This window comes from Colletotrichum paranaense (genome assembly GCF_030867605.1).
Source record: "Colletotrichum paranaense strain IMI 384185 chromosome Unknown Scaffold_4.1, whole genome shotgun sequence".
Taxonomy (NCBI): domain Eukaryota; kingdom Fungi; phylum Ascomycota; class Sordariomycetes; order Glomerellales; family Glomerellaceae; genus Colletotrichum; species Colletotrichum paranaense.
The window spans coordinates 105,790-125,427 of NW_026848962.1; the positions used below are offsets into that span (position 1 = coordinate 105,790).

General features: G+C 52.0%; 5 protein-coding genes across 5 annotated transcripts; 3 read left to right on the forward strand and 2 right to left on the reverse strand.

Moving 5' to 3' along the window:
• Window positions 1-3,835: 3,835 nt before the first annotated feature.
• Window positions 3,836-5,229, forward strand: CPAR01_05020 (PAP2 superfamily protein; the record flags this gene model as incomplete). The annotated part of the gene is made up of 2 exons (XM_060489299.1): window positions 3,836-4,077; window positions 4,134-5,229. The coding sequence occupies 2 exons, from the start codon at window positions 3,836-3,838 to the stop codon at window positions 5,227-5,229; spliced, it is 1,338 nt and encodes a 445-aa protein (XP_060350765.1).
• A 1,046-nt stretch (window positions 5,230-6,275) lies between these two features.
• On the reverse strand, window positions 6,276-7,377 carry CPAR01_05021 (casein kinase II subunit beta-2; the record flags this gene model as incomplete). The annotated part of the gene is made up of 3 exons (XM_060489300.1): window positions 6,276-6,752; window positions 6,880-7,125; window positions 7,318-7,377. The coding sequence occupies 3 exons, from the start codon at window positions 7,375-7,377 to the stop codon at window positions 6,276-6,278; spliced, it is 783 nt and encodes a 260-aa protein (XP_060350766.1).
• A 479-nt stretch (window positions 7,378-7,856) lies between these two features.
• CPAR01_05022 (uncharacterized protein) lies at window positions 7,857-11,218 on the reverse strand (the record flags this gene model as incomplete). Its single annotated transcript, XM_060489301.1, has 3 exons — window positions 7,857-8,558; window positions 8,612-10,768; window positions 10,835-11,218. 3 exons carry the CDS (start codon window positions 11,216-11,218, stop codon window positions 7,857-7,859), a joined length of 3,243 nt encoding a protein of 1,080 aa, XP_060350767.1.
• An 875-nt stretch (window positions 11,219-12,093) lies between these two features.
• Window positions 12,094-13,386, forward strand: CPAR01_05023 (WD domain-containing protein; the record flags this gene model as incomplete). Its single annotated transcript, XM_060489302.1, has 6 exons — window positions 12,094-12,206; window positions 12,274-12,347; window positions 12,412-12,650; window positions 12,710-13,076; window positions 13,130-13,174; window positions 13,223-13,386. 6 exons carry the CDS (start codon window positions 12,094-12,096, stop codon window positions 13,384-13,386), a joined length of 1,002 nt encoding a protein of 333 aa, XP_060350768.1.
• A 2,810-nt stretch (window positions 13,387-16,196) lies between these two features.
• Window positions 16,197-19,303, forward strand: CPAR01_05024 (fungal specific transcription factor; the record flags this gene model as incomplete). The annotated part of the gene is made up of 7 exons (XM_060489303.1): window positions 16,197-16,488; window positions 16,617-16,977; window positions 17,037-17,114; window positions 17,179-17,448; window positions 17,500-18,163; window positions 18,213-18,455; window positions 18,506-19,303. The coding sequence occupies 7 exons, from the start codon at window positions 16,197-16,199 to the stop codon at window positions 19,301-19,303; spliced, it is 2,706 nt and encodes a 901-aa protein (XP_060350769.1).
• Between the last annotated feature and the right edge of the window lie 335 nt (window positions 19,304-19,638).

Below are 19,638 nucleotides of genomic sequence, written 5' to 3' on the forward strand. Positions count from 1 at the left end.
CGGCCCTGAGGCATCCTTGAGACAAATCGCGAACCATCATGATAGATATTGTGTGCTAGCTGAACGTCAACATCGCGGACCCAAGACTTGGCGATGAGAATCGAATAACATCACCACGGGCGGTTGACGATATCTGAAGACGCAAAGCTATCGACCCTATTGGTGCTTGATCACTGATCATAAATCCGAGCCAACTGAGCGGAATACCACTTGGATCCGAACCTTTGTGGCGGTAGCCGTTCAGAAGCTAGATTGCATTGCGGCAGGTGAATAATAGAGCCCGTGTACGACGGCTGATTTTGTTTTGGTGTTTTGGTATCCTCAACGCTGAAAGCCGATAATTGTGGCGAATTCGGGTCGAGGGTCTCCGGAAACCGATATCCCAAAGCAATGTTCCGGCCGAGCTGCGGCAGAAGCGGGGCCGCAAGCATTACACTTTGCCCCGAAAACATCTTTTGGTGCTGTGACTTGATGAATAAACATGGCCGACTGCGAACCTTGTTCCAGCTGTACCTGTGTTTATAGTATGTATGCAGTGATGGTGAGGCTGCTCCTGTTTAGGGTAGCCAAGTGCTGGCGAATCACGACTCATCGCTGCCATATCAAAGACTCGGAGAATTAATTGCCCTCAGCCGCAGCTTGACCCTGTCTCCGACGGGATGTTGGCTGAATCCGTTCGCATCTCAGGGGTGGCAGCCATTTGGAAACATGAGCGAGGGTCATTGGCCCTCCAGGTCGATAGGCATGGTTCGGGATCTGCAGAGCCAATGAAGCACCCTAAACGGCGTGGGACAAGGGATTGATTTGGCGTTCCCAGTCCGGAGGCGTCATGGGGGTATATTGCGTTGCAGGAGCAGAAAACATTTTGAGTTGTACTTCATACAGACTGCGTTCTTTGGCTCTGAAGTCCTGATCAAGTTCTCAGTTCTGAACAAATGAACAAAGTAATTTTTACTCGGGTATATATTTTCGCCCGCCGTGACACTGTGCTTTGGGTTGCTGTAGCGACCGCCTGCAAGAAACTGATTGATGACGATTGAACACCTTTCCCATCCTTTGCATCGGTGCCCGAGAATACCGCGGAGCATTTACTGGCTGTCACAATGCAGTGGAGGAAAACTTGATAGCAATGTTGTTGTGCCAGACCAGGTTATGGCGGCCCTGAGCAGTAAAATATGGAGAACCCATACCCGTATTTCGATTTTGGTTAGCGTTGTCTTCTGAAATGTGCCTTCTGCTGAAGCGGGCTGAGCTGTGGCATTGGGCAGAGGCCACGCGTGTGAAAATTGACGAAGATGTCGACGTGCCGGTCTGCCGATGATCCCGGGCCATGGCCGGGACCAAGGCGGAACAGGCGAGCACACAAGGCCGTTGTGCGACGAGAAGCGAGTGTCGTGAGTCGTGATGGCTGGCAGATTAAGACGACGTTAGGGAACAGGTTGGAATGTAGGTATGCTACCGTGGAATCTCTCAAAAATACCTATAGCAGGTGACAAGCCAAGACAAGAGCTGTACGGAGTAGGTGTTTCTCTGTCAGTTAAAAGCTCCGTCAATGGACTTAGAGACTCGTTGTGGGAACAGATGTCAGCTGTGATTGTGTGTAGATGAATGTATGTGCCAGTGGTCGGTCAGTGGTTGGTAATTGAAGATCGAGTGACGGCGCATGCTTGGCACATTTGTGGCATAGAGCAACGAGTTGGTACGCAATCTTCTGTCCTTGGTCTGTAAAGTGGTTTATAGAATCCTAGACCTAACATGGTCAATGATCAGAGCAAAAGAATGCGGTGCGACGGGCAAGTCAAAGTGGCAGGTTAATGAAAGTGAAGCTGACAAGACTCTTGGCAGAGTCAGAAGTGACAGGATTCAGTCGATTGACTGCTTCTTGTGATCCACAGTGCCGAGACCCAAGCCACCCTCGCCAGTGCATCGTGCATCTTGTGGTACGTACTGCCTTAGCTAAGGTAAGCGAAAGGGGCTCGTTCAGTACCTTACCTTGCCTCACTGGGAACGTACTTCGCAACGGGTACACGGGAAGTAGGCGCACGGGTCGGTCTGGGTCTGGTGTGAAGTCTCAGATGGGGCCTTCCTTCCGTTCTCACCTCCGCAACGGTAATGGAAACCAGAGGTACCTTGCAAGTACCCGCCAGGCACAGCCTTACCAAGTACCTAGGTATGTTCCTTCCCTTCCCTTCTCCTCCCTCTGGTGAAAGAAGTCGCACAGGACACAAGGCAGGCCAAATGGGCTCCCTCAGGCGCTTTCTCAAACACTTGAGAGACTCGGGATTGATCATTCGAGTCAAGAAATGGCTGGGCCTGCCGTGACCCTTTTTACCCTTTCCCATCTTCGTTCTTCATTCGGCTCTTCACGCAGTGCGTAACGCGCAACATATGGATACCTTACGTGCTGCCATCCATCTAAGTGTACCGCCCCTCGGGTTCCGGTTAACGTGGGTGATGAAATGGCAGGGTTGTCGCAACGAGTCCGCGGGATCCTAAGCTGCGAGATTAGCCGAGTGAGGACACGAGCTATATACTAATCGTACAGCTACGTCAAATGGCTCGGCCATGCTGTGTTAGCCTGTACTCTGTTGGCTTCGTCCAAGCCCAAAAATACATTAGATGCGATGGTCCATGATCGGCTGCGCCTGCATCAGGGGACTTCCTTCATCTGTTGCCTGTTGGCGTAGCTCAAGCTCGTGCTCACCTTCAGCATTCATGCATTGCGCTGTCAGCCATCTGCAGACCCCATAACGCCCATCAAAGTTTAGACGTGTACGGATGAACGACCCCTAACGCAGTCGATAATACCAATTACTTTTCTGCCATGCTTGAATTCTTTGACGGCTCGTGAGCTGCACAATTATTGATGCCCTCCGCTAGAATGGCTGGCTGCTCAATGTTAAGGTTGCGTTGCCGCTGATCGATGTACCTCAATGTATCACGTTAGCCAACAGCTCCTCTTGAATCGCCCCAAACTACCGCCGCCGCCGTCTCGAGCACTGCCACGCGACTGCTTACTCCGTTTGCTTCGGCACTCTCCTACCCTGTCGTCGACTTCAAAGTGCTTCTGTCCCTTCCACCTTCTTCACCTCTCAATAGCTCCCATGTCTCCTTGGTCCTGAGCCCTGAGTGTACGAGTACCTGACAGCTCGACTTCTTTTCATATTTTCTCCAAACGTCTTCGCGTATTCAATTGCCATCGGGGTTTCTACAATCCGTAACCTTACCTCCACTGCCCTTCTTCACCAGAGACAAGATCAGCCAGTAGACCAAACACACACCACTACATATACCGTGCTACCACGCTTGGCGCGTTCTCAGGTCCCTTACACGTACCTTACACTACACATCATTCAAACATCAAACAAGTCGCCGGCCCCTCGTGTCTTGTTGCCGTTTCTACACTTCTCTCTTTACTCGCGCCGGCCAAACTTTACCTTCCTCACTTTCACATCGCAACTCAGACCCGACTTATCCTTACCTTGGCCTGATAATTTTACCAGCCCGACATTTGCCCCTGCCTTTCGCTCTCTGCCTCACTCACATCTCACCCTAGATACCTCTCCGCGAGGTACCGCAGCCCCGGCCAGCCACCACCCAGGTGCCGTATCCGCGTGCACTTTTCACTACGCCATCATCGTCGCCGTGCGGATCCTTTCCCCATTCCTAACCCCATAACACTAAAACTCTCTTTCCCTCTGCCCATACAGATACGCCTGCTGCCTTTCATTCACCTGAAGTAGCTTGGAGCCACCTCCCTTCGGATTCGGATGACCTCCTTCCCCTCCCCCAACTACTTATTGCCTTTTTCTTCTCTCCCCTTACCCTTCACCTCATGTCCTCGTCCATTCCTCTCGCAAACTTGTCGCCCTCATCGAGGCCCTCGTACTACAAGATGCCCGAATCACCAGCGCCCTACTCCAGGCGCCGTCCGCATCGCGGCCACTGGACTCCCTCGCTAATTGGATCATACGTCTTCGACTGGCTTGTCCTCGCCGTTGTCGGCGGCATTGCCACCGTATTGGGCATCGTCGAGCCGAACAAGCGTCCTTTCTCTGTCCTCGACCCTAATATCTCGTAAGACACTAGAACCGCCTTCTTCTACCGCATCTTGCTGACCCAAAGTTCAACAGCTTCCCGTTCACCCACCACGAGACCGTGCCTATGTGGCTAGCCGCCATCATTGCTGTCGCTGGCCCCATCATCGTCATCGCTGCCGTGTGCCTCATCCTCGTCCCCGGAAATACTGTTCCTAAGGGAACTCCCAAGTCTCTCATCTGGAAACGGAAGCTGTGGGAATTGCACGTTGGATATCTCGGTCTTGCTCTCGCTCATGTTGGCGCCTTCTTCATCACCAACGGCATGAAGAACATGTTCGGTAAACCACGACCCGATCTTCTTTCTCGATGCCAGCCCGATCTGGCCAACATACAGAAGTACATCGTTGGTGGTACATCCGCCAACATTACCGGCTTGACAGGTGCGGCAGGCTTTGGTCAGCTTGTGTCTGCAGCCATTTGCACAAATACCGATTCGCACACGCTCAACGATGGTTTCCGCAGCTACCCGTCTGGTCACTCGAGCTCCGCCGCCGCCGGTCTGATCTATCTGTCTCTTTTCCTCGCCAGCAAGTTCGCCGTTACCCTACCATTCGTGGCTTCAGACAACGGTGCCGATTCCCACTCGGCTTTCCCATCTCGCATCAAGAAGGCTGGATCCGGTTATGAGGAGGTCGGACTCGGCGAAAGCGGATCGCTCAATCCCGATTCCACCACTGCAGCCAGGAACTTGGCTGAGCATAACAAGGTCGTTACGGCTGTCCGTCGACAAGCTGCTGCCCCTCCGATCTATCTCCTGACCATCGTTGTTATACCTTGGTTCGCTTCCATCTTCATTGCTGGCTCTCGCTGGTTTGACTTCCGCCACCACGGTTTCGACATTCTTTTCGGCTACATGATTGGAATTTTCACATCCATCTTCGCCTTCCGCTACTACCACCTTCCGATCACTCAGGGTGCTGGCTGGGCATGGGGTCCTCGCAGCCACGATAAAGCTTGGTGGTCTGGTGTTGGCTCGTACAGTTACGCGACTGACAAAGGAGACTTTATTCGGCCTGGCGATGAGGAAGAGGCATATGTGTCGAGACCAGTCATTGGTCAAGCAACATCAACGCAGTACATGGGCAAGCAAAGCTCTCATGATGAGCCTGAGGCTGAAAATCGGTTCTGATTATGATAGATTGGGTGGGGCATGCTATAGCATCCATCGCATTTCCACACTGGGCATATTGGGGCATGAACGGAGTTTACGGTATACCACCCGCCTGAAAAAAGGAACTGGCGGGTACCTAGGGCAATTGTTTCTTATGGGGGCCAGGCATGGCATACAGATATGACCTTTACGGAATAGATTTGTGACTGACGACCTCTGTTGACCCGTTCTACTTGTGCACAATGTTGATCATGGACAAGGAACATTGATAGCTTACCTACCGCTACAGCCCTTCTCCACTAAGATCTACAGGGCCCTGGCTGTAGTAGGCTATCTTCGAATTTCTGAATTGGCCCTGAGTCTCACTCTTTCAATCTGTAATGGCGACGCCAGGACCACGGCGCTATGAACAGTTTATCAAATGTCTGGGGGAGGCATACATACATGCTCACGATCACCGGGCTCCCTGCCCACGAGACCAAGCTAGCTTTGCCTATACAAGCCGGGTATCTGCGCTTGGCCGAGTAGACTACGAACCGCGGTACAAGACGAAGATATCTAGCTGGTCTACTTTACCACATGGCTATTCGACTGTGCTGTCATGTCGGGGAGGAATTTGAGCCTGCGTCGACAACCTGAGCCGTGATCTACTACCAAAATCTCCCTGGCTACCTTGAACAGCAAGCCACTTTGAACAGCAAGAGAATCTGCAAGCTCATTGGACATCTAGTTTTGTATACATTTGCTGACGAATTGATGGTTTGTGGATTGATGAACGTCACACCAAGCTTTCACGTGTACCATCAAGCGGCCGCGGCCCGAAAGGGTAAACTTGTTGATCATGAAAGCCATCATATCATTATTCCCGAGGCCCCAGTCTACCGAATAGGAGAGATGAAAACTAGAAAAGAAAAGTGACAGCTAAGCGGGAGGAAGCCATGCCCTGGCCCGAAGAAGGCCTTTTATCAGGTCGCCCCCCGTTTGCAATGTCGATATTGTGCCTGGCTAGAGAAGTAGCCAAAGATGAGCGAAGACCGTCTTCGCCTTGTCTTCTTTCTTCTAATTTACGCCATGGCAACGCCCTCGTCATCCCCGGCCCGTACGCGGGCTGCTGTGCCCTCAAATTCGACATCGTCGTCCTCCTCCTCCAGGAGATCCTCGTCTCGGAACCCGCTGTCCACTTCCATCTTCCGCAGGCGACGGCGCATGGAATCCTTCTTCTGGTGCTGCCACCGGATGAGGGCGGCGGGGGCGTGAACCTTGAAGCCGTAGACGCGCGGGATGTAGCGCTCGGCGCTCTTGGTAGGGATGAGTGCCGGGTAGGCCTGGAAGATGATGTTGTGGAACGAGGTGCCAAAGTAGGCGCCATCAATAGCGGCGTGGCGTGAGGACTTTGGATTATAATTATCCTCGCAACGTGCGCAGTAGAGCTTGACGGGCTTCAGGTTGGGGATGTCGGCGAGGCCCATGGGAAGGAGAGGGTGCGAATGGCACATCACACGGGGGCATTTTCCAAAGTCGGCCTTCTTGTACTTTTCAAGCTGCGAGCAGCGTTAGTATTGCCATCGTAGTAAAAGTGCAGATGTTCCAAGATCCGCCCTTCTCATTCTCCATCGGTGCAAGGAGAAACAGAAGCTGGACAAATATTCCAGAGAAGATATGGCTTACCATCTTAGCTAAGCCCCTTGTCGTAACGATGAATCGGGCGTGTACGAGACCATACAGATGTCTCGCGGACTTCTCGATCGTCTCCCTCATCTCATCGTCGCAGTCGAGGTCGAAGACATCAGTGATGAGATCCAGCGCATATTGGTAGTATTGGACCTCCGTGTTCAGCCCAGTCAAGTTGAACCGATCCGTGAGGTAGTCCTCGTCGATTTCGCAGAAGTATTCGTTTCCGCGAGAGGAAATGAACTACAAAGAGCCACGGTCAGCAGGCGATTCATCTGTGGCTAAGTGGCCGTCCTCCGAGGGTATTGCAAGGGCATTCAACAGCGCGCCAATGACCGCGTCGCAGCCCAAAGCTCGCAACCTCGGCTTCCACACTCATCAAAATTCCCTTCCCTTCAACCGCAGATAGCCCATCGCCAGTCTCTCCGCACTCACCCAGTCTCGCCAGTAGCTCGTGTAGTCACTGTCCGACTCGCTAACGAAGTCGTCCATCATGGCGGGAAGAAAGTGCGACTCGTGCCTCGACGAGCGCTCAGATCATGGCCTAGAAGTACGGTCGCGTCGGAACGTCTAGATCGTTCGTAAATGTCGATTGTTCGCGGTCGCTCGGCCGTCTCGACTATGGGCGCTGATGTGAAGAAACAGGAGGGAAGGTATTTCTCATTGGGTGGTGATTGACAGTGTTTCTCTGCGCTCATCTGCAGGGCAGAAAGCAGTTGGCGGGGCTGTGGTGCGCCTGGCCAGCCGTGCCTGCCAGGGACGCTGGAGGGGGCGGGGGAGGTACGTACCTCTTGCACCGGTCATTGCACAACCCAAAGTTTATGCAGGCACGTCTGCACAAGTGGCAATGGAACAACAGCGCCTCGTTCATCAAGGTCATCTATTTAAAGGACAAGCTCATCATACTTGTAATGTCGCGGGGAATTATTGAGAGTGGCACTCATGGACTTCGTTTTTACGTATTACAGCACCTTCTAGCGGCCGTCTGAACTAAAGCTGGCGGCAGAGCTGACCGACTGACCCTCCAACTCCATCTCGTCGCTCTGCTCTACATACTTCAACCCCAAGCCATTTACGGCTTTGCTGTGAGGCACATCAAGACGACTCATCAGCCCGGATTGATCCTTGTTACCTTGCATGGAAATATTCACGCCTTCCATCGCTTCACGAAGCGTGTCGCCAGTTTCATCCATTGCTGCCAAGAACCGCGCAAGTTCCTTGCACAGCTCCCAGTCACCCTCCTTCATTGCTCTTGATAGCAATCGTACTGTTTGTTCTGACGCAGATCCAAGCTCATCTAGAGTATGCAAGATGATAAGATAGCCTCCGGCCGTCTTCAACGACCCTCGCTGAAGCGACTCTTCGAAAAGTTCTTGTACTGGCGGGAGGTATGCGAAAAGTGTGCGCCATTGCCGCACCTCCGTTTTCCTTGTACATTGCACCACAATGTCTAGGTACTGCTTAAAAGACGACAAAAGCGAAAGCACCCTTGGTAAGATCGCCTCCTCAGGGCTTGGTCCGGAATCAACCTCCTTATCCAACACCTTGTGAAGCAGTATCTCCAACGCGTGTGCGAAGTATTCCAAATTTTGATACCGGTCTGAAAGCTTGACTGCATCTCCTTTCCGGCCCTCGGTCAGGAGAAATCGCAGAATGTCAGGCAAGAATAAATGTGTCTGTTAATTACTATTAGCAAGTCGTCTCTCAAAAGTAGTGATGGTAAACCAACTCGAATGGCGAAGCGGAAGAAGGAGAAGCTGATGTCTCTTCGCTGTATTAGATCAGCTTCAATCCCAAGGATAATGCCCTTTCCAAGAAGTGTCGAAAGGGGGTAAAAGTCTAGAGGGACCGATATTGTCTTCGGCAGTTCTCGCTGTGCCTCATTTGAAGCCGCTTGCAGCACCTCTTGTATGTCTGCCCAGACCTTGAAATCCTGGCCATCGAACACCCAAAGTGAGTTGCGTAGAGTCACGTCTGCCTCCGCAGGTGACAACTCCTCAGCATGTGTAGCTAACCCATCAAAATGGGGCTGGTCCCGCATGCTAACATGAAATTCAACATTTTGAGCGATGACTTTCATGTCGTACTTCAAATTACCCTCGCTATTGAATGAGGGCTGTAGCAATACCAACTTGGCATCTACTAGGAACAGGACAGACGCCACGGCGACATCTTGTGACGGATCACCGTCAACGAGTTGGCTATCTGGCAAAATCCAGCTCAGACCGCGGACTCTTGCAGGCGAGCGCACGATGCCATGAAATGCGATCTGTCCTAGCTGCACCAATCTGATCGAACCGTTGGTGGGCGCGAAAATGAAGTGGTAGAGTAGATTGTCGTAGGTGTACACAAGTAACGAGTCCTCCCCTGAAGTAGTCACTAAAACTGCAGGAGCTGGTAACCGTTCGGTGTGAAGCACTTGAGAGTTGTCGAGCGCCGTTTCTCTCGAATAGAGGCGCAATTCGTGCGACTTATTAGCCTCAACAGCAGCCACGAGGATATGCTGATACCAGCACATACTGCCCCTAACCTGAAATTCATTTTCCATGGCTTCGTTGGCAAATGTTTTCCATCGACCACTGTTGACACTATAGTGAGCCAAACCTCGGCGCCCAGCCACAGCAATGTATCGACCATCTGGTGAAATGACAGTGTGGCGGATGGGCCACTGCTGAAGTAGATAGGCCAAGGGCACTTTCGTTGTGTGCCACAGATGCGGCTCCGCAGAGATGCTGGCTAGATCTGGCAAGTCATATCCGCGATATATCATGACGTTGGTACTCGTCTGCAAAACGGTGCGCATGAGATTTGCAGCGTTGTAGTTGCCGACGACTGCGCTTCTCGCCATTTCCAGTACCCATATTGCCTCGTGCTTGCGATGTGTAATCAGGATCTCCGAACCGCTGCCGAGCCAGACGGCGTCTCCAATGCCAGAAATCCAGTTCTCGCCATTGGCCTTAATGATAGTGTCATGTGCGCCAAAACTGTTACTGCCCGGCTTCCCGTAGACGCTCCATGTAGCCCAGCCGTTTTCATATCCAGCAAACAAACAGTAGCCGTCAGGTGAGTAGCTGAGCGTCGTGAGTGAACCAGAAACCGTTGTCGACACTGGAATGGTGTGTGTATGCGAAGGAGGAATATTGCCAGCATAATCTCGAGCCGAGTAAACACGGATGGACCCATCTGCGCAACCTACAGCAATCAATGAGAATCTTGCGTTGATGACTGCTTTTCTGGCGGACTCCTCCGGTTCAGCGGGCGTGTGGAAGCAGTAGCCTTTGAAAAGCTTTTTTGGGTCAGCGTCTTCGCGAGAATGAAGTCGCTGGACTGCATAGACCTTGCCGTCACTTGTGGTCCAGGTTGACAGGTTCATAGGCCGATCGTGGGTCATCTCGACAACGGTTATCTTCTTTTCCAGCCACCCCATTCGACTGATGATTTCTGTCTTAGTCTGGCTTCCGCTCTGATCCGGGGTCCATCGGATGCACTGGATGGCGCCTGGTTTGCGCGTGGCAACAACTAGTTCATCATCTAGTGCTAGAGCGCTCTCTATGCCAGCATCAACTTTGATGACCATCCTGAAACGAACGCTTACATCACGCACTCCTTGACCCTCACCAGGGCCCCAGAGATACTGGTCTGGAGCTGTACTCCCGGGCTGGCCGTGGTGGTTCTGACGACGTCGTTGGATGTTTGCGTAACTCGGGAAATACGGTTTGTAAACTTGGGCTTCAGAGTCCATCGCGAGTGAGTATGTGATAAGATAGCCTAGGGTCGTCCGAACCACAAGAATAGCCGAGTCAGGTCTCATCAGAAGGTCGACGTTCTCGCCATAAGTCGCTAAAGAAGTTTCCGAGCGGACTACCACTGCCAAAATCACAGTGGGCTTGAGAAGAACGTAAGCATGGTTCATTGGACTTTAAAGACAGAGCTATCCAGAGCAAGAACCAACCTTGGCTTGCCATATTGTCATTGAAGTAGAGGATATCGATGCAAAGAGGTGGCCAGGACGGGAGATGCGCAGTGCGAGGACGGGATCTTTCAGGGGAATATTGACGTTGAGGCGGGGTGATGAACGACTTGTTTCCAGATCGTGATCTTGATCGTCAACTGGTTGAATGGCGGGCGTCAGCGGTGTCATTGGCGTCGCCAGCTCAAGAGCATCGTGTGGCGACTGTTGCTGGTGAGCATTTCCGGGAGGCGATTCTAAGGCCTCGCCTGTCGGCCGATTGTCGAAGGGATTGGGCAGGCCATCGTGAGACACGACCAGGTTGAAGGCAGGACCAGACCTGCTGCTCGTTGCGAAGATTCTCGGGGTTCCTATGGGCCAATACATCTCGACAAGGCCCTATGTAAACGCGTCGATCGTTTCGGTGAGGATGTGCCGTCGCAATGGCAAGGTGTTGTTGGTGACAAACGGGGGTTTCGTCGAGCCGAAGGCCAGGTATTCTTTGTCGTCGAACCGCACAATGTTTTGATCATGGCCGCTGTTATTGTTCAAACGAGAATCATCGTGTTCTTTTCAAACCAATCGAGGCCCTTGGACGACATCAATATGCGGAGTGGAAAGGTGATTGATCATGCGAAATGGCGGCTTGGGATAAGCATCGTTGTACGAGCTTCTTCTTGTCGGCGGGAGCTTGTGAAGCCACCAGGGGAGCTTCCCGTCGATAAGGTACCCGACCCGCCTTTTTCGGTCTTTGGCAGCTGCACGCAGCACTCCAGCATGTTACAGGCGCTTTGTTCGGACCGCCTTACCCGAGCATCATTAGATAATCAGTGGCGCCGCAAGATGAACTCAATGAGGTGTGCCTTGAGATACTACCTACCTACCTCATACAGGGGAGTAAGGTACCCAAGCACCTAGGTAGGTACAGATATCCACTTTGTATACCGCATTCGCTCCTGCATACTAACGACAACATTGTGAAGTCCATTTTGGGGTTTGGCGTCGACCAACAATAATCAGCGTACAGTCTAGACAGCATTGATTTTGTTCTGCTGAGAGACTCAGTCTGTATGTACTGATCGATTAGTATTGTGTACTTGAATTCCGATCACTGCGGTCGACTCACACTGCATACTATCGTATTTTCCAGCTTGCTCCTCCACTGTTCGAGTTGCGCTCCCAGACTGACCCTCACGTACCATTTAGGATTGTACTCAACCCACATTGCTGCTCATCATACAAGGTGTTCCTGGCGCGTCATAATGGTGCCTCCTCGCACAAGGCTGAGCCTCTCCAAGGAGAGGTTTCCGGCTTTCCTGACCAACCTCAAGAGCCAGCCGTACCACGATCCCAGCTCAAGCTCTAGAGGGCACACGTATGACCCATACCTATGGACAGTCCCTGTGGAGCTTTTGAGTTGGAGATACTGACTATTCTTGCAGGCTACGATCAATAGCCTGGAATCCATTGGGAACTTTGGTCGCGACAGGCTCATCGGACAAAACGCTACGCGTCTGTACGTGATGAACGTGATTCGCTTGTCCATGGGTCAAGCAGGCTGACATATCTTACTTCTGTAGGGAATCCGGAGAAGCCAAACGTACGGTTTTCAACTGAGCTAAAAGGACACTCCGCTGCCATTGAAAAGGTTGCATTCAACCCAGTCAAGGATGCTGAGTTGTGTAGTGTAAGCAACGATGGAGTCGTCAAATTCTGGGACGTTCGGTCCAAGACTTGCATCAACGAGATAAGAGGCTTGGGAGACGCCTTCACTCTAGTATGGGCGCCCGACGGACAGTCTCTAGTCGTTGGAAATAAGGTCAGCCACGTTGATTTTGGCATTACTTGGGTACATTCGGCTGACACTCAATCTGCCAGACGGATAATATCTTTGTACTGTCACCAACACAGTCTACGCCGATATCGTCGCATCAGCAGCCCAGTCAGACCAACCAGATTGCTTTTGGCTGGGCCGGCGATACGATCTTCTTGACAACCGGCGAGGGAAGAACACGGATCTTGACGTATCCCGATTTCAAGCCTGCCTTCCAGTTCAAACATGGTGATGAGTCAAAGGAGTTTACCCTCAACGGACACACGTCTTCCTGCTTGACAGCCGAGCTACAACCCACAGGACGTTATCTTGCCACGGGAGGTTCGGATTCCATAATTTCTCTGTGGGACACGACAGACTGGATTTGCCAGCGAACCATAACCAGCATGATTGGCCCAGTGCGGTCTATCAGTGAGTTGAATAAATATACTAGTAACTGCGAACAGTGTCTAATGGTTGTACAGGCTTCACCTTTGATGGTAACTTCTTGGTCGGAGGCAGCGATGAAGGTAAGTCGCCTGGTGCCAGAAACGCGCAGATGCTGACTACATCGCCAGGCTCTGGACTGGATATTCGACATGCAGAGTCAGGAGACCACGTCCATACCTTCAAGACAGCTGGTCCTTGCCCGGTTGTGGCCTGGGCGCCAACGAAATATTGTCTGGCATACAGTGATCTTGGCGTTCTTCGCATCGTCGGGGTGGATGCAGAGAAGAAGTGACAAGACACAACGTCGCCATTCCGAAGAGGTGGACTTCTCTACTACGGCGCAGAAATTGCCTTTTCAGCCCCGGGTAGGTAGATTTCTTCAGTGAGATAGATACGAGTAGAGTCTCGAAAATACCATCTCGAAAAGGAAAATACAGGTTCCTGCGTCATATCTACTAATTTTTGAAGCTGGGTAGTTATGTGTCGACTTTACATGGCACCTCAGGCATGGGGGTCTAGGGAGAGTAGCTTGAGCTGCAAGATCGGAAGACCGAGAAGCTTGACTGCCTGTTGCCGGAGTCAGATCGGCCCAACTTGACGCCGGTTAGGGAAGAAACGGGAGTCGGAGGCAGAGAAACGATTGCGGCCCTATCAAGTGTTGTAAGCTATTTTGACAGCTGACTGCAGGATAAGTAGCAGAACCCAGAACAGCAGCACAGCAATAAAGACCTCCATTACTTCCACGTCCAACGACGGTGTATTTGAACATGTGGGCCGAGGAGCCTGTGTTCTTCGTCACATACATAGCCTGCCGGGAAACATGCGCCTTATTTGACATTGCCTGACCTCGCCCTCGGATGAAATCCAGACTGGAGAAGACATGAGATGCGAATGATGCATTTCTGCACGTGGTATTCTGCGCGTCTTTGCAGAGCCCATACATATGTAAGTGCCAGATGCAGAGAAATAAGATGGAAGATAGAGAGAGTTTTGTATCGAGACTCCTCAAGGGAATTTGATGAGAGGGTGGTGCGACTTGCAGAAAAGTACCCTACGTGCTTACCTACTACGGGCTTACCTACACCTACACATGCAGCGTATGCCACCCTCCCTCACCTTACTTTATCCTGTGTTACAATTATGAGATGATCACTGCCTTGGGTACAAAGCAGAGGGGTTTGGACATCATCATTGGCGGATGGCAGATGCTGGGGTCGTGGGCAGCTGTACGGTGTACCGGATTCATGGGCAGCGCAGCGGTTGTCTCCTAGCGCAGTGTGGCTATGGTGCATGAGATTGTGGTGTGAGTGTGAGTGCAAGTTGCGCGTCCAGACGTTTGCCTAGGAGTGCTGGTGAGAACTCCTCTAAGGCACCTTACCAAAGCCTCGGCCAGCTCTGCTCCCGGGTTTTAGCCGGACGTTGGTCGCTGAGGTGGTGTAGGTTGACACGTTGGCTACCACACTTCCTCCCATGCATGATGTGACCTAACGTACGGTGAAAACGTCGCGGCATCGTAGGGCAAGGAGGAAGGGTGGAAGGGGGAGTGAAATGTTAACTCTTGAACAAAGTTTGTCTTCCAGCTGCCTGAAGAAATTTAGCTCAAGGGTGACAAGTGAACAGAGACATAACAATATTGACCATTATGCCTGAGGTACTTTACACGGTATGGTCGGTACTTGGAGTTATCCATAGACACCAAGGCCAAAGTAGGTAGCACATGCCTGACGGTCCGCACTTCTACTCCGCTCCGCTACTGCGAGTCTCAAGGGAAAGTGAGTGAGAAATTGGACCTGGATTTCAGTGCCAAATTGTCAATAAGCGTATTCGCGATCTTGCTTGTGCTAGTACCTATCCGATCCGACTCGTGTTTCTCGCTTTTCACTTTCAACGCAGGCACGCAGGGTCTTTTCCGGCACTGCCCACTAGGCATACATATGTGCAGGGTTTCTCGGTGTCTCACCAGCTGATTAGTCGTGGTGGGCATTCGCTACTGTATGGATACACACCTAAGAATTAAGACGCGAATACTTCATTATTCACGCCTCGAAGTGATTTAGAACAAAGTGCCCACGAAATGTCAAACGCCTAGGTAGGCAATACGGTTTTCGTGGCGTCCACCGTCCACGGATTGTCCATCGTGCTAGGCATATCATAACCGCGTATGTAGGTACGGAGTAGATGGAGTGGACATTTGCGGTAGGTACAGAAAGCTAGGGGCCCATGTCCATAATGTACTTGGACTTTATCGAAGGTACGGGATACGGAGTACCCTATTAATCATGGGCTCGGCTGAAAGGGGTATGGCGGCAAGGCCGTATCGCTACTGTACTCGCAGACTGACTGCAAGACGCTCGAGTCTCCTGCACTACACAGTAATGGGGTGGTACCTTAGTCGCAACTTGAGGAGTCCTACCTAGGTATGGACTGATGAGAGATGCTAATGGCCAGCCAGCCCCTCAGTAAGTGCCCTTGAGTAGGTACCATACTACGCAGTTGGCCTGGTACCTACCACCTAACCTCACGCTCAGCTGCACCACTGCACCTAATCCTCCGCTTCTATCCATCCTTGCTTCTCAACCCCAAATCTCGCGCTCCTGACAGAACCCGACACTGCTTCCTTCTCCCCGTCTCCTCTACTTCGTACGCCTAGGTACCCTCCACTCTCCTCTCCACCGCCCCAACGACGACCGATAACCCATTCTCCGCCCGCCCTCTTCGCTCTTTCACCTTTGCCTACACTACCAGTCACCGACGACCTCTGCCATTTTCCCCTTTCGACTTGACATATTCTGCAACACCAAACTCCGTACGAATACCCAGAAACCTTTTCTCGACGTCAATCCCATTTCGAAGCGCCCCACGACGTCTCACCCTTTGTGCGACGAGCCTCGACTAGAACGAAACACGACAGTCAGCAGCCGTATCCGTTGTAATTGTGCGCGCGTGCGCCTATGGATTGAGGGCATCTTTACGTTCGGTTTCGCCCTCCGATAACAAGAGAAATCGCCCTGCTTCGTCCACAATCATCCTTCGGATTGCCCGACCGTACGATCGGCGGATATTAAATTAGTAGTTGGATTCGCTGAGACTTTGCCTTCCATCATGTCCTCAAGTACACCCACGCCGCCAGATACAAATGGCGCCAACTCCCACAAACGCCCTCACAGCCCAGACGCCGAATCCAATGGTCGAGAAGGGGCCGCCGATAACAGCAACGTTCCCAAGCCGAAGCGCCTAGCATGTATGATATGCCGGAAGCGCAAGTTGAAGTGTGACGGAGTGCGGCCCAGTTGCAGCACTTGCGCCAGGCTTGGCCATTCTTGCGCCTACGATGAGGTTCGCAGGAAGAGTGGCCCCAAGCGAGGATATGTCAAGGCTCTAGAGGAACGACTGAGTGAGCATTCCCGTCTTTGCGCCTTGCTCTTTTTTGACCTTTGCCTTCCTCGTTCCACGTCTTCTTCTTTTCCCCGTGTGTTGCTGTCCATCGCCCTGACTGACTGAACGTCTTTACACCCTGTATAGAACAAGTCGAAACCCTGCTCAAGACCCAAGACCCTCCCCCCGTGCCATCCAATCCCTCCTCCAACATACCTCACAACTTGGACGCAGCTGCAGCGAATCGTAGCCGAACTACTGCCGCTCCGACTAGTTACAGTATTCCTAATCCCACTCTTGGTCTCGGCGGCGACCACGACGTCGACCGATGGCGCTTCACCGGCGAGTCTCCTCAGGCTCAGAATGCGGCTGCCCCTCCTATGCATGATTTCAACTTCAACTCGAGCATGTCAATAGGCATGAGCAACGCCGGAAGCAACTTCACTTGGGAAATGATTGGACTGGGCCTTGAAGAACCTCTTCCTCCACAGGAAACCATCGATGAGCTGTCAGTATCATCACGATATCTCCTCAAGGCCACCGTACTCACTGACGGTTGCTTCGCAGCCACCAAATCTTCTTTGAAAAGGTTCATCCATCCGTGCCTATGATCCACAAGTATAGATATCTAGCAGCCATGAACTTGTACGGGCCCCATCCAGCTAGCCATGTTTGAAAGCGGCTAAACCCATACTGACGTGACCGGTAGGGCTCCAAACCAACGACCGCCAGTTGCACTACGATATGCCATCTGGACCTTGTCGTGCTCAATCACTGAAAAATACCTTGACCTCAAAGACTTGTTCTATCAAAGAGCTCGTAAGTATGTCGAGGCAGATTACATCAAAGGCTATGGCGAGCACATGATATCTGTGGCTCATGCTCAGACCCATGTGCTGCTTGCCTCATACGAATTCAAGATGATGTACTTCCCGAGAGCTTGGATGAGCACGGGTTCTGCCATTCGCCTGTGTCAAATGTGAGCTTATGATATCTACCAACCGGGACTCGATAGCTAAATTGTGCTCAGGATTGGCCTGCACCGTCTCGATGGTGCCGGATTGGACGTGAAGCAGTGTCTTCCACCGCCAAGGGATTGGACCGAGCGTGAGGAGAGACGACGTACCTTTTGGATGGCATTTTGCGAAGATCGCTACGCAAGTATTGGCACTGGGTGGCCGATGACGGTGGATGAAAAGGACATCATGACAAACCTGCCTTGTACCGAGGAGTCTTTCGACATGAGCCGACCCGAGCAGACGCAGTCGCTGCAAGACTGCATGAGCCCGTCCGGGGCTGGCAAACTCTCCTCTTTTGGAGGCATCGTACTGATGGCATGCCTCTTTGGCCGCAACCTGATTCACTTGCACCGGCCTGACCCCGATGACCGAGACCACGACCTCAACGGCGAGTTCTGGAAGCGGCACCGCAACATGGACAACATCCTTCTCAACACTTCTCTCTGTTTGCCGTCGCACCTCAAGCTTCCCATTGGTCTGGGCAACCCTAACATCGTCTTCACCAATATGAGCATCCACACATCGACAATCTGTCTGCACCAGGCCGCCATCTTCAAGGCAGATAAGAACAAACTTCCGGCTTCAGTCAGTGCAGAAAGCAAGGTGCGCTGTATTACAGCGGCAAACGAGATCGCGAGTATCATGAGAATGATCTCACACATGGACCTCTCAGCGGTATGTCCAGCAAGTGTCTTGTGAGACCTGAGGTACTAACAAGTCTCAGATGAACCCCTTTATATCCTTCTGTCTTTACGTTGCAGCAAGGGTATTTGTTCAATATCTCAAGAGTCGTCCAGACGATAGCCAAACAGCCGACTCATTAAGGTTCCTTCTCTCAGCCATGAACGCACTAAAGAGAAGGAACCCTCTCACAGAATCGTTCCTTGTGCAGTTGGACGTTGACTTAGAAGCCCTTGCTATGAGAATACCAAAACTCAAGACGGCATTTCCCCGCAGCGGTGAAAGCGTGAGTGAACAATCTTCTTGGTGGTTTTACATGTGCTAATCGTTTGACAGCCCGGCTCGGCCAGCGGCAACGGCACCGCCAAGAGTGGTGCTGTGTGTGACGATCCGGAAGGCGTTCAGGGTATCATGTCCTACCGTAACGAGTGTCACTTCATGAAGACTGTGGATGATGATGGGAATGCCGCCAATGCGCCGAACATCGTTGAGCCTAGCCAGAATGACGAAAGCGCTCCCATTTCTGCCTCTGCGACGACTAATCTCGGTGGTCCAGGCGGCTGGTTGTCCGCAGAGGCATCTCTATTGTATGGTTCAAACAGTACCAACAACCTCCCATTGCATGGAAACTCATTGACACCGAGCTCCGGGTCCATGTACGACAAATCGGGATCAAGCAGTGGCCGTGTTACTGGATTCGGACAAAGCGAAAGCAGTGGCGACAACAACATGTCCGGTTCACCAGACGGTGACCAGTCTAACCGGCCAACACCGAACTCGACTGCTTCAGATCCGCGAGTGACTATGGCAGGCGGACTCGATGGGTCCGGGAGGAACTCTTTCGATGCCAACGCAGCTACGACACAATCAAACAACAACGCTCGAGGGAGCGTAGACGCAAATACTAACTACTTCAACGATGCGGGCGGTTTTGGCATCCGCACTGGGCTGACGCCGAATCAAAGGTTTTCTATGCCTGATACACCTGGAGCGGATTTTGGAATGCCGAATGGCTGGGGCGACTTGCAGGGACAGACGGGCATGACGCCTGTCGCCGAGGGTGTACTTCGATCACTGATGAATATGGGGCCGATGGATGCAATGGATCTTTCATCGTGGGATGCGACAAACTGAGCGGTTGTTAATTGACTGATCAGGTCACGGAGTAAGGAGTTCACGGCCACGAAGCCATTTTGGATAATTTTTTATGTTTCAAAATACGGCAGTTGATACTAGATGATGTCGAATGGAAATCGACGGTCTTGGATGTGTATAATACGGGACTCACTGACCGCACTAGCAGAGGCAGGCAAACGGTTGAGAGCGTTGATCTGAGATTACTGCAGGACTCATGAATAAACCACACGACTCCCACGGACAGAATGGCTGATGTGTGATTGACTGATATTTCGTCAGATGCCATCTAAGGCAATTTGAACAAATTTGACGCCATCTCATCTCATGTAAGT